The following is a 13,771-nucleotide window of genomic DNA, read 5'->3' as shown; positions in this document are numbered from 1 at the left end:
TCCAAATAATAGTTGTTCTCTATTTAAACACAGGAAATCACTTTAGCCTTTTGTCCTATAAGTAGAATAATTCTAATTTTTTCTTTCTCATTGTTTTCAACTCACCGTTTTTCTCTCTTCTTGGGATTCTTTCCAGGTTCATTCACCTTTTAACACATAAATTCTAGCTGGATGTAGTAACCCAGAAAAGCTCTGACTTAAAATAAAGGATGTTTGAAAAAAAAAGTAACATGAAAGGAACCTGATTCAAAATATGTATAGAATCCACCATATGACACAAATACTTTGTACTGAAAAATAAACCACCAGATATCCTGGGTCTTTTGACTCAGGTGCTTTTATATTCTGCATTCGATGACACACTTGTGCTCCATATTGTGGAGAGGCCCCAGCACCTACGTGCTATTTATAGCTTAGCAAGCACACACTGTCAAGGGTTGGTTTGTTCAAGTTAACCCTCTCTCAGCCCAGAGAGAGGCCCTGGAGAACAAGGTTGATATTAACTAACTTGATCGAGCATTTCAAAAAGCGCCCCAACCCCAAACATCCACAAAATGAGAGAAGACAGCAAGAGATGATAATGAGAGAAACCTAGGCATTGCAGCTCCTAGAAACAGGTCTGGCCACTTGACCAGAGGGCAGGACTGAGCCCCAGAATGACAATGACAGTATGCCTTTGTGGTGCCTCTTCTCTGCCCTGTGATCTGCTGGCTGGAGAGGAGATGGAAGACTTTTTTTTTTTTTGGATGTTAATCAACTGTCTTCTCAGATTGCCAGATCTCTGAATAAAGCAGTTTTAAAGATTCAGTCCCTGTCTCTTCTCTTTGGCATCTGTGACAGGCAACAACGAGTCCAGCATTCCAGTTAGATTTTGCAGGGCAATTTTTTTAAATAAGATGGTATAAACAAGATTCCATAAGGTAAGCTGATTTGTTGGACTGGGATGCAATGGACTGGATAGGGTAGGCCAAGACGTCAGAAAGAGTAGTCCAAAATCTTAATGGTGTGACAGCGCTATGGTTCAGTTCTTGCTCATGCTCTAAGCAGGCAAGCAGGGATCTCTGTTCATAGGTAACACTCTGGCATATGGGCGGAGACCCTATCTCAACAAGGGTTTCCATGATCACTGTGGCCAGGGGAAGGGAATGTGACAGATTGTGCACAACTCTGCTTAGAAGTGACTTGTCTCCCTGCCACATTTTATTTGTGCAAATGTGTCCCATGGCTGGACCTAGCTTCAGAACAGAAGAGAGGTGTGGTACCACCAAGTAACTAGAAAAAGAGGAAGAAGGACTCAGGATGTCTGTGAAGAGCTTTGGTCACTCTCAGAAAGGGCAGCTCTTTCTCACCTTCATGCCAAACTGGATGGGAAAAGAACCAGAAAGCAATGATTCTATCCTATACATATGGTGTGAAAGACTCATTGTATTTATTTTTAAAATGATCTGGATGTCACACTTACAAATAAATCGTTAGAGTTTGGCAGAGGCACGAGGAAAATCCAATCATGCTGATTGTTTTTTTTTTTTATTAAACAATATGCTAGCTCCGCTGAGCGCGTCAGTTAAAATTACAGAACATAGATGAAGAAAGTGTTCTAACCTGTTTCCGATTCCACTGAAAAGTAGGGCTGTCCCTGCAGGATGCTATAGACGACTTTAGCACTGTTCCCATATGTTGGGTCGTCGGCATCAGTCGCCGTGACTTGGACCACAAATGTGCCTGCAATGACAAAGATGTGATGAAAACAAAGAAGGGTCATCATGACACGTGATGCATGTGCATGTGAAGAAAACAGGTTCTTAACTGAAAAGAATTAAATTACATTTCAGTGTGTGTGTGTGTGTGTGTGTGTGTGTGTATTTGTGTCCATGTGATGGCTCACACTTGCCACTGAGCATGGAAGCCAGAGGGCAACATGTAGAAATCATTTCTTTCTTTCCATCACATGATTTGTGAGGTCATCAGTCGTGGAAGCGATACCTTTACGCCCGAGATGCCCTGTTATGCTGGTTAGTGTTCTGTTAACTTGACACATCCTAGAATTACCAGGGAAGTGGGAACCTCCTTTTAATTGTCTCTCTTGGATTGGCCTGAGGTATGTCTACAGGGCATACACTTGATTGGTGGTTGACTGTGGACTGGGCAACCCCGGGGCAAGAGATTCTGCAGTTGTATAAGAAAGCAAGCAGAGCAAACCGTGGAGGGCAAGCCAGTGAGCATCACTCCTCCATGTCTCTGCTCCAGTCCCTGCCTCCAGGTTCCCATATTGGTTTTCTTTGATGACAGACAGTAACCTGAAAGTCACAGTCTTTTATCACAGCAATATAAAGTCCAACTAGAATGCCAGCTTCTATGACAAAGGAGTTGAGAACCACAGTACAATATATGTTGCTAGGAAGCCATTGATCCTTGAATGGAAAGGGATGAGAGTCACATCAATGGATGCTGTATGGACTAGGTTAAAAAAGAAGAGCAGCCTTGGGTAGAGGTCCTACCCATCTCCTGTGATGGATTATGATGTGACTGGACCCTTGCAGCAAGGGTCCTTTCAAGTTACCTAGGATGAGGTAGGTTCCCAGAGACAATCAGCCTGTTGAATTACTTGGTCCACAGGACTTCTGTTAGGTGTTGTCTAGTGGGTGGCCACTTGAGATTTTAGTAGAAATCCTATATGCTCTTTCTCTTGGACAGCAATGTGGCATATGAAGCCACAAATGTAGCAGCTGTTGTGATGTTATATGCCTGGGGACAGAAGCCCACCAGGAAGCTATGATCCAGATCGAATTTGTCCAAAGATCACTCTGCTTTAAATATCATGGCCAGCAGATAGCTTCATTGTTTAAACTAGTTTGACTCAGGTTTTCTAATATGGACTCTTCAAATATCTGATAATTCCAAGAGGTTGAAAGACTTTGAACTTTTAAAATGGTAGTTTAGACCATATAAAGAACTAGGGTTGGCATAGAGTGCATGTAGAAGCTCAGGTTCAATCCTTCAACTTCAAATAAACCAGGTGTGTGACATACACCTATAATCTCAACCCTCATGATGATGGAGATCAGAAGATCAGAAGTTCAAGGTCATCCTATGCTACAATTTGAGTTCAAAGTTAGCCTTGGCTACACATTTCAAGACACGAAAACAAAACAAAACAAAAATTGGTTGATTGAAATATTATACTATAAATATCTGATAGATTAATTTCAAATTATTAAAATGGAATGTACGAAGGAAGCTATAGTGTATTAGGCTGGTATTTTTATTTTGGGGGACCCTTACCTAAAAACTTTGGAAATATCACTACCCTCCTTAAAGGCCATGTAAATTTCATGTGTGTGTTTGCATGGGTGAGAAGTTCCAAAGGACCCTCTGTTTAAGGGCACACTAAGGCTGTCTTTTGATATTCCGAGCTGATAAGCAGTGGCTGTCCGGTCTTTGAAAAGGGCAGGGAAGTTCCATGCAGAGAATATGAGAATTTTAAAATTGCCTTTGTAATATCTAACCATTTCATTTATTAAACAAATAGAATGCACTGCGTGAGAGTTGGATGCTCTGACTCTCATTGTATCGTGCTGGGACTTGAGAGGCAGTACCCATCCTTGCAATTTGGCAGGTTAAGTGGCCAGAGTGAGAGCTTCCTATGATTTCAGAGGGAGACTTAATGGAAGTTAGCAAACACCCAAGTTCTTATTTGCATTAATATAAGTTCTGCTTGCCTTTGGAATGCGATTTTCTGGTGTTCTAAGCACCCATTAGAGGCAGCTACCGCAGGAAGGGCTCTACGCCTGTTTTCTTATTTAATCCTCGTGATTATCCTTCAGAGTAGACATTTATTATTTATTTTTGTAGACGCAGAGTCAGAAGATCAAAGAAATCAGGATCAGATAAATCAAATAATTTGCCCAGGGCTACACTGCTGGCTATTAGTGGAGACAGTTTCAAATTAGGTACTCTGGATAGCGAAGTTCTCATTACCCTTTGCTGCTGTCCCATTGCCTTTATATACAGTTTTTAAAAGACTCCTTTGTCTATATGCCAATAATGACTTACAATAATGATGGATGTCAATATTACTGTGCATGTGTGCAAATTCTCTAGGCATGTATTTTGGTCTTTTCTCCAAATATTTGTAATGCATATATTCTTCCCTGGCTTCAAAAGTGAGTGACATTCCCTGAGAGCCTTGCAGGGAAGGGCATAGGCCTGCAGATCTCAATACAGTTGCTCTGAGTGGTGTTGGTGACAAAGGGAACGATCCTTCTTTAATTCTTCCTTAAAAAAACAAAAAACAAACAAACAAAAAACCAAAAGCAAAAACAAAAACAAAAAAACTACCTACAAGGAAAATATCTCCAGCCCATGCCAAAACAAACAAACAAAACTTAAAAAAAAGAAAATATCTAATAAATAGGAGATACAAAAACAAAAACAACAACAAAAAAATCCCAAGCCCCTTCTTTGCTCTAATGGTGGCTTCAGATTTTTCTAACAGAACAGAGCAGTTTCAAATAGGACAATTTCTTCCTGACCTGGGGTGGGGGTGGGGGTGGGGGGTGGGGTAGGGGTTGGAGTGAGGGTGTTTGGGGGAGGGGATGGGGTGGTAGTTTACAGTCACTTCCCCAGATTGACTAGTTTCCAAAGCTTGCCCTCTGAGCTCCACATCCCTCTTATCTAATTGATGTGACCACAGAAAAGTTACTCTGTAACTTTAGCCCTTTTGAAGTTGGCAGAGAAAACAAAAACAACCTGGGGCTGGAGAGATGGCTCAGTGGGTAAGAGCACCCGACTGCTCTTCCAAAGGTCCAGAGTTCTAATCCCAGCAACCACATGGTGGCTCACAACCATCCGTAACGAGATCTGACGCCCTCTTCTGGAGTGTCTGAAGACAGCTACAGTGTACTTACATGTAATAAATAAAAAAAAAACAAAAAACAAAAAAAAAACCAACCTTTTACTTTAGGAGTTTGGAGCGAGTAGCTGTCTCCCATGAAATAGTTTAAAGCTTCTAAGAGCCGTAGCAACAGAACTTTCTCTTGCCTTCTAAACCCTGTTTACTTTCTTCTAGCTTAAACAAATTTAATCCACACAAATTAAACTTAAAATTGCTAGTGAACTTGTGCATAAAATATTAATCCTCTGTATTAAATCTCATGGACGTCTCTACCATCTGTGTATTGTTTGTGGATCAGAAGAAAAAGCTCTCTTAGAGTCTTTCTCTCAAATTCACTTTTACTTGATGCAACTGTCAGTATTTTTTGTTGTTGTTTATTAAAGAAATTTCCTGTGTGTGTGTGTGTGTGTGTGTGTGAGTGAGTGCCACAGAATGGCTGTGGAGGTCAGAGGGCGTGTTTATGGAGTCTGTTCTCTTACACTTTCACTTGGGTCTGGTATTGAACTTGGGCCATCAGGCTTTTGAGGTAAGTGCCTTTATCTGCTGAGTCATCATTCTGGCCCTGTCAGCATTTTTGAGGCTGGACTATAAATGCAGGCTTTTATTTATTTATTTATTTGTTTGTTTATTTGTTTATTTATTTTAACTGGGAAGATTCCCCAGACTAATTGTGATGTTGACTGAGAGCAATAGAGGAGGCTGCTGTCTTTCAGTCCAAGGAACAATGGGAGAGAGAGCAGATGAGACAGTCTTGCTCATCCCAGTCTCTTCCCATGCTTCGATGACCTTATCATTATAGGAAATAGCATTTTCTTACAGTAGTCATAAGATAAGACTAGGGGGACATTAGACAATGGTGTGTACTTTTGAGAAGGACAGGTGGTAGCTTTGGGATTTGGCTTCTAAATTCTTTCAATTCATTACATTTGGCTCCAGGTTCTTCCCCTGGTGGGTGTGGAGACCCCACTCTGCTGAACTCACATCTCACTCACCAACATCAGCCATCTCCGGGACTGTGGCTGTGTAAACGTCCTTGGTGAATATTGGCTCATTGTCATTGATGTCGTGGATCTTGATGATGAATTCAGACTCAGGCTCGACGGGTCTCCCTGTCCTTCTGTTGACAGCTTGAGCTCGAAGGATGTAAACAGGTTTTTCTTCCCTGTCCAGCCTCTTGGTGGCCTGTATGTCGCCTGTGTTCTCATTGATAATGAAGAGATCTCCCGCTCCATCTCCTGAAAGGATATATTTAAGTGATCCATCTCCTCTATCCTGGTCTGAATGTAACTAGTGTAGGGGAAAAAAAAATTGAAGAGAGTAAAAGTCAAGCTCTTGATCCTGAACTGCTTTGTCCTCACCATGCAGTCTATGTTAACTGTTCATCATCCCACATTCAATAGCTGGTTATTCTAAACTCCTTACATAACCCTTCAGCAGAGAACACCACTCAATGAATGCATCCCTTTTTCATAGAATTTTCTAGACTGAAATAGAAAATTTCACATTCGTTCCTATTTTGAGTAACAGAAAACTAAAGATAGAAGAAAACTGAGATGCCCAAGAACACTGGATGCATCTTTCCACCATGCAGATCAGAGCACTGGTCACTGTGCACACACAAACATTCTTCATGGGCTCTACTGCTTAGGAGGCCTTTGGTATTTGCATGACAGGCATCTGGATTTAGTCTGCTTTTTGATGAATTAATGAAGCTAGGTGATCACCTTGGGCCATGGAGATTATAATTAATTTTCTGGGAAGAAGTGATGTTTGTTTCAGTGACTGTCTAGTTCAAATTAAAACATCCAAGAGACTTCTTCAGTGAGCTTGCAACAGTGCCCAGAGACCAGTCACTGGCCAGTCTATCAGTTCCTTGCAACAATGGCGTCTGACATTCAGATTTTAGTAGGAAATAGGAAAAGACCTTCTGACGTGCAGAGACAGCCTAAAGTTGAAACTGTCTGCCTTATGAGGAAGTGAGACCTGACTGCCTCTGCTCCCTGGCTCTTGAAAGTAATCAAGCAGGTACGTGATGGAGATTCACTGTCAGTGAAATGGTCCGGAGAAAAGTATAGAATTAAGTGAAGGCCCAGATGCTATAAGAATGGAAGGTGATGACCCTATGCTGAAGAAGTAGTTTGTTTCCTAACCCAAGGATCCCTTTTCAGGGTTGAGTTCCTAAGTTCTTTTCCCTCTATCTAGCAAGAGTTTAGATTTCCCAGCAATGTAACTCCAGTGACAGATTTTCAGAACATGGTTTGTTGTTGAGGACAACCATTTAACAGCCCGAGTCACAGGCATCAGTGATGACAGACATGTCAGTTACAGCAGGACCTCTGTATAGTCCTTCAAACAGAAGAGCTGGGTGACAACTGTAACCACAATAGGTAGACATCTGTGGGCTCTGGGTAGTTCCCAGACCAGTGGTTTGTAACCCTCTTAATGCTGTGACCCTTTAATATATAGTTCCTCATGTTATGGTGACCCTCAACCATAAAATTATTTTCATTACTACTTAATAACTTAGTAATTTTTCTACTGTTATAAATAGTAATTTAAATATCTATTTTCAGATGGTCTCAGGCGTCCCCTGTGAAACGGTTGTTTGACCCCCCAAGTAGTTGTGACCCACAGGTTGAGAAGCTGTGTTCTAGTGTACCCACAGATGGACGATCAAAGCAAAGAGGACCTGAGTTGATGAGCTAAGCAGTTACCTGAAGGTGTGTTCCATGGAATATCTACTACACAAAGCACAGAGGGGAAAGGGCTCTGTGGTCCTGTATATTTGGGAGATACTTAATCTGTCTCTTTCTATGAATCCCCTCCTAATGGATGAATAGCTTCAAGGGTCTGCATTTCAGACTTTATGTGGTGTGACTTTGTTTAACATGGCTCTCTGAAGTTTTAGTGTTCAAGGCAATATTTTGGGGTGTGACCCATGACAGCCTTCCTGGAAAGCTCCTTTTGTAATCCTGAGTATCTTTTACCCATCACTGTAGAAACAGGAGGTCCAAAGTTCCAATTTATGTAGTGTTTCAAAATCACACCCGGCTCAAGTGTGTCGAAGACAAGAATCTGGCAGCAGGAAGGAGCCCGGTAGAGTACTTGGTGCAATGTCCTCGCCTCTGGAGGAGGAAAGGCCATGTCCAGTGGCACACAGCTACACTGAGCTAATCACTGAGTTTGAGAATGAGAATATTACTCATACAATTAGTAGCTTTGAAAGCAATTTGGCAGAAATAATGGAAGATAAATGTGAACAGGGAGGAAATTGCTTAGAAGTGAGACAAAAGCAGTAAGAAATGTAAAAGAGGAACACTCTATGATTTGTGTAATGCGATATGCCAAGGAAATACTGAAACCACCACGACAGAGAAAGAGCCACTAGGGAAAAGTTAACTCTCCATTGACAGGTTCTAATGACTGAAGCGCACTCTTAAAAAGCCCTTTCATTAACTCACAAGGTAAGCAAGCCCCACTGTTGCCCTTCGGATGCGCGTTCCTGGGCAGCCGTGGTCAGCAGCTGGGGTCAGCAGCTGGGTGCAGCATGTGGGACGTACATCTGAGTCTTAAGTACAGGTCACGTTCACTGTGGCCCTCATCAGGTGTAAGACCACAGCGGAGCCAATTAACCTCCCCAGCCAGAACCCTTATCAGTAAGATGAGGTTAATAAGAGCTGCAGGACCAGCAGCTGTAAAGAACTAATTAGAAGCCATATACAAATACCTCATTAATTGCCACATAAACATGCAATAAAAGCACGGTATGTGTTTTATGAATTAGAAAGAGCCATCTTAATGGCAGATCCTGCTAATATTAGCTGTGAATTCGTCACAAGCATGGCTCCACTCTTCTTCTGACTTTGAGAACTTTGAGGACCCTGGATACCCAAATTTGGTAAACACTTCCTATCTCTGAGGTAAAATCTGTTACAAAAAGCCAGTGATCTTCTACCCAGTGGTGACCCCTGTCTTTCCATGGGATATATTATATTCTTTATTTCTCTAGATTATAGACTCTCCTCGGCTGCTGCCATCATCATCACCTTCAATGCGGAATTGTTGCACACTAAGTCGGCGAATACCACATCCGGTCACAAGATTTATTCAGGTAAAAGTAATCAGAAACTTATTTTTAGCTGTCACACGAGCAGCCATTTCCATGAATTATACTACAAACACCCGAGGCGGCGATGGGGGTGGGAGTGGGAGGGGCCAGGAAGTGTGAGCCTGGACAATGTTGCAGATTACAGCTGTGATTTATCAATATTTGAAAACCAGTGGGAAAATGCCTCTCCTCACTCAAGTTTGCGCTGATAATAAAACAAATTAGCCCCCTCCCTCCTCTCATCCCCTGCACGAGCTTTCTGGGTCGAACATGTCAAGTGCACATAGCAGAAACGCCCACCAGCCCCTCGTCTCTGTCTCTCCCCACTCTCCTTCCATCCACTGAACACCCCTGGGGTCAGCTCTTTCCTCTGTTCTGGAGAAAGAGAGAAAACAGAAGCCTCCGGTGCCTGTGAAAGCAGTGGCAGGCAACAAACAGACATTAGGGGTTTATTGAGCACTTAGATTTTAATTGGATTTTTTTTTTTCTTTTGTGATGTCATTCATCACGGCCACTGGAAGAGACAGGAGTTGAACAGCAACAAATAAAAGGTTGTAGGTTGCCCGTGGCATATTTTTACTAATTTCAGTTTAATGTGCCTGTTCCATTAGGTTTAATAATCCGGCTGACTTTTAACGGTTCACCATCAAGTAAGAATTAACCACGTCCCCCAGAAGTCTCCCCTCACCTGTGGCAGGCAGGGTTTCTCACTGCAGTAGCCAGAAGGCGCTCTGACTCCGTTTCTCTGCTTACTTTTCCTTTTCTATTTTTTCTTTTTAAAACAACAAGTGCAGTGTCTTGGAAAATAAATACAGGGATCTCTGTTTGTGGCACGGCCCCATGGAGAGTGTCACCAGGCAGTGGCAACATCATTGCCTGAGGGGCTGTCCCTGGGAACACAACATCCTTTTATCTGCCACATGTACCAAATTGCAGCTTAATTTTGAATTAAATTCAAGGGCATAACATTAATTGTATAGATTTTCAGTAGTCTCTGAAGCCAGCTGATGCTACTATGTTACATGCATTCCTGTGTGCCATTTACTGGATCCCCAAGTCACCACTGTCCAAATGGAATTTTCTAAGCACACTCTCGGTTGGGGTGGAAAACAGAGTCTAAGCCTACCATGCCCTAGATGGGACACATAGGTGCCTACAACACCCAGAAGGGATTTAATGGAAGGAAATATGTGACAGTTGGAGGGAACAAGGCATCGGTTTATGCTGAATGTGTTTATAGAAAGTAGGGAGAACGTAGTAGGGTCTTTCAAGAAAGGAAGAGTTTCTCACCTGATATGTCCTAGGGAAACCAGAGACCAACTACAGAAAATTGATGCTGCCCTTTGGAATTGGGGTAGAAAGAAGCAGCTGGTGGAGAGAGAGAGAGAGAGCCACACCTTTGTGGTCAGCAAATCAAACATCATTTCCCATTCAATCTTAGCCGAAAGGCTGAGAAGTGATGCACATTGTTCTGATTGTTCTGAACTAGAAAATGAGTCTATCAGCACCATATGCCAAGTCTGGGCTTATTCGATTTTGTTATACATGTGTATATATGTATGTACCCATCTATCTCTACAATGCGCTCCGGTGGCTTGGATGAGAATGGCCCCCATAGACTTGTATGTCTGCGTGGTCAGTCTCTAGCTGGTGGGCCTGTTTTGGGAAGGATTAGGAAGGTGGATTCCTTGGAGGAGGCACATCACTGGAGCACAAGGCTTAAGGTTTCAAATACCCATGTCAGGCCCAATCTCACTATCTTAGGGCCTAGTGAGGACGGACCTAGTGAGGGCTCTCAGTCTCTCCTCTAGCACCATGCCTGCCCTCTGAGACTGTAAGCAAGTCCCCAAATAGATGCTTTCTTTTGTAAGCTGTCTTGGTCTTGGTGTCTCATCATTGCAATAGAAAAGTAATCAAGGCATATATATATATATATATATATATATATAGTAAATAAATTCACTCAATATAGTGAAGGCTGGGGAGACTTGATGGGTAGTTTATGAAGAAATTGAACCATGCAAGGTGGCAAGTCTTAAAATTGATTCTGTTTTAGTGCTTATAGAATTGGATAAATTAAAAAATACGTTAAAATTTCATGCCGTATATTTTACTACGTGAATGTTAATGATTTTTTTGCACGAGTTAGCTCATTTACATCTGATAATTATTTCGCAGATGACAAAATTTGAGACTTGCATAATTGTGGCAGGGTGCTAATTGTCCTTCAAGCTGCTGCTAACGTCCAGTGTCTGTAACAAACCACCTGAGATAAGCTTATAAAGACAGAGGGTTTATTTTGGTCCATGGTTTCAGAGAGGTCATGTTTGCTTGACTCTATTGTTTTGGATCTGTGGCATATAGGAAGAGGAAGATGTTCACCTCCTGGCTGTCAGGATGAGGGGAAGGAGCTGTCGCTCATAGATTTTGCAGATGGAAGCAAGCCACTAACAATCTGAGTTATTCAAACTACACTCCTTCTCATAGAGACTCTATCACCAAAGATAGAGGCTGGCTACCAAGCCTTTAACAAACTGCACCACCTTTTGTGTGTGGCGTGATGCCATTTACAAAAATTTTTGATCCATTCCTGGCTACCCTGGGATGTACTTGGACCACAAGCACATGAACAGCACATGGACGAGTGGTTTAATACCTGAGCCTTTGGGAAACAGTTAGTACCCAAACCATAGCACCTTCCTCTGGCTCTTCCGTAGTTACTACTTCTGGTGGGCACATGACTCCTTAGCTTCAGGTTGCCTTTTCATAGTGGAATATACGTGTGTGTAATTCTTCAGTGCCCACTGCTTAATAGGAACTGGCTTGTTATAGAATTCCCCTCCATCCCCTGCTGAACCTGATTTCCCGAGAGATGGTGAGGACAGAGCTGGGCAACAGAACACAAGGGGATGGGATCCTGTGATCCTGGGCTTCAGAGCCATTGCTTACCCGACCAGCCTCTAATGTGATATAGAAGAACATCTTAGCTTCAGCCCTTGCATGCCTGTTTTGTTTTGTTTTTTAGTCAGTTGCTGCTAGAATGATTCTATCTTTCCATTGTCTCACTGGCAGGGATGACTGGGGACCCAGCTGGAGTCACCCAGCAACTTGTGTTTGAAGAAGTCCTCTAGGGGATCCATTTTTTAACAACATATTTATTTATTACTTATTATTTTCAATGACATGTATGTGTGTGCATCGGCATTTGAGTATGCGCATGTGTGTGTGTGTGCTGGTGCTCAAGGAGGCCAGAAGAGGGTGTCAGATGCCTTGGGATTGGAGTTATGGGCAGTTCTGAGCTGTCCACTGTGGGTGCTGGGAGTGAAACCCAGTGCCTCTGGGAGAGCGGCATGAGCCCGAGGCGCTGAGGCCTCTCTCCAGCCTCGCTTGTTACTTTTCAGTCTTCATTGTGCATCCTGACCAAGAAACATTTTTTGTCATGATCAATGCATCATGTTAACAACGTGGGCTAGTTAAACTTTTGGAAAGTTGTCCAGCATGCCATTCATTAGGCTATGTGTACAAACTCTAAATGAGGGGTTTCATGTGCTGTGTGTCTAAGAAATTTTAAAACAAACTTGTCATGACATTCTTTAACCTTGTACAAGATTTAGGCACCCAGACTGGTGTTCATTCAGATAAAATGGTGTGTGTGTGTGTAGGTAAAATTGTGTGTGTGTGTGTACATGAAGACTTAAAATCAGAAATTAAATATATACAGAGAAGATTTCTTCATTGCACAATCCTGTATTTATTTCTATTCCCCCTTGGAAAGTACTGATGAAATGAGGCGAGGACAGCCACAGTTTGGTTGACCTATTTTTGTAAAATCTGTGACTGCTTCTCTGTGAGTGCTCCTGTCTGATTTCTTTCTTGAACTCTGTATATGAAGAGTATGCACACATTCCAGAAGTACCAGTAGATGCTGAGTAGATGCTATACATTTTATAATGGAGAATAGAAGCCCTCTGAATAACTGCTAACCAGTGAAGCCTGAACTGTTGTCTTAGCCAGTAAAACCACAGTTGTTGCAAGAATGACCCGCATAAATGGGGGCAGTGGGTATAGAGCCATGCTATCTGCTAGCCTTGCGACCTTGGGAAACGTGAACAATGTCTTGAAGACCATTTCTTCATTCATAATGGGAATAGCAATGATTTTCATTTACTAGTTAGGTTGCTCTGGAATTTACTAAAATGTTTGACGGGGGTCTAGCTTAGAGGAAGCCTTCTGCAAGTTCCTACTTACTGTGTTTGTAAATATGAAGGACCCCGAAGGTGGATTTTGAAAATGGAAAGATCTGGGTTTGGATTTTGACTTTCCTATTAGTTAGAAAATTAATTAAGCCATCTCAGATCTATCCATCCCCTGCCACACTGTTTTCATAATCATGAACTTGGTCAACTATTTTTCCTCTACCTGCAGCTTAAATACTGTACACTTCAGGCTTGTATCTCAGGTCAGCTCCTTCCCTTCCATATTTCATGGACTACCTCTAAGTGAGAGCATCCATGTTTTTTCTTATTTTGCATGCAGCTACTACCTATGTGCCAGTGCCACCAAATGCCCAGGGCAATGTCTAACCATTTCCTTGAGATGCATTTCAAGGATGAAATATTTCAAGGATGTATTTGCCTCCCAGGCAAGTGTCATAGCCCAGTTAGACTCAGTACATCCCAACTGATCTCATCACCAACCCTACAAACACTTCCCTCCTCTGGTGTGTCTCATATCTATAAGGGCCACCAGGTATACCAGAGCCATTCTGG

The 13,771-nt window shown here is 42.3% G+C and overlaps 1 protein-coding gene across 3 annotated transcripts in view; it reads right to left on the bottom strand.

Annotated features, from left to right (window-relative positions):
* The window catches only part of Cdh6 (cadherin 6), a 138,595-nt gene that overhangs the window by 31,415 nt on the left and 93,409 nt on the right, over positions 1-13,771 (bottom strand). For all 3 annotated transcript variants that reach the window (XM_029470042.2, XM_021183142.3, XM_029470041.1), the window contains exons 3-4: positions 5,887-6,181; positions 1,603-1,722 (exon numbers count right to left, since the gene is read on the bottom strand). In XM_029470042.2, coding sequence (XP_029325902.1) covers positions 1,603-1,722; positions 5,887-6,181 — 415 coding nt within the window. The remainder of the gene's footprint in view (positions 1-1,602; positions 1,723-5,886; positions 6,182-13,771) is intronic.

Source organism: Mus caroli, unplaced genomic scaffold (assembly GCF_978045245.1).
Source record: "Mus caroli unplaced genomic scaffold, Mus_caroli_1 scaffold_16, whole genome shotgun sequence".
Classification (NCBI taxonomy): domain Eukaryota; kingdom Metazoa; phylum Chordata; class Mammalia; order Rodentia; family Muridae; genus Mus; species Mus caroli.
The sequence above is the reverse complement of the archived record's forward strand: the minus strand, read 5'-3'. Positions and strand labels throughout refer to the sequence as shown.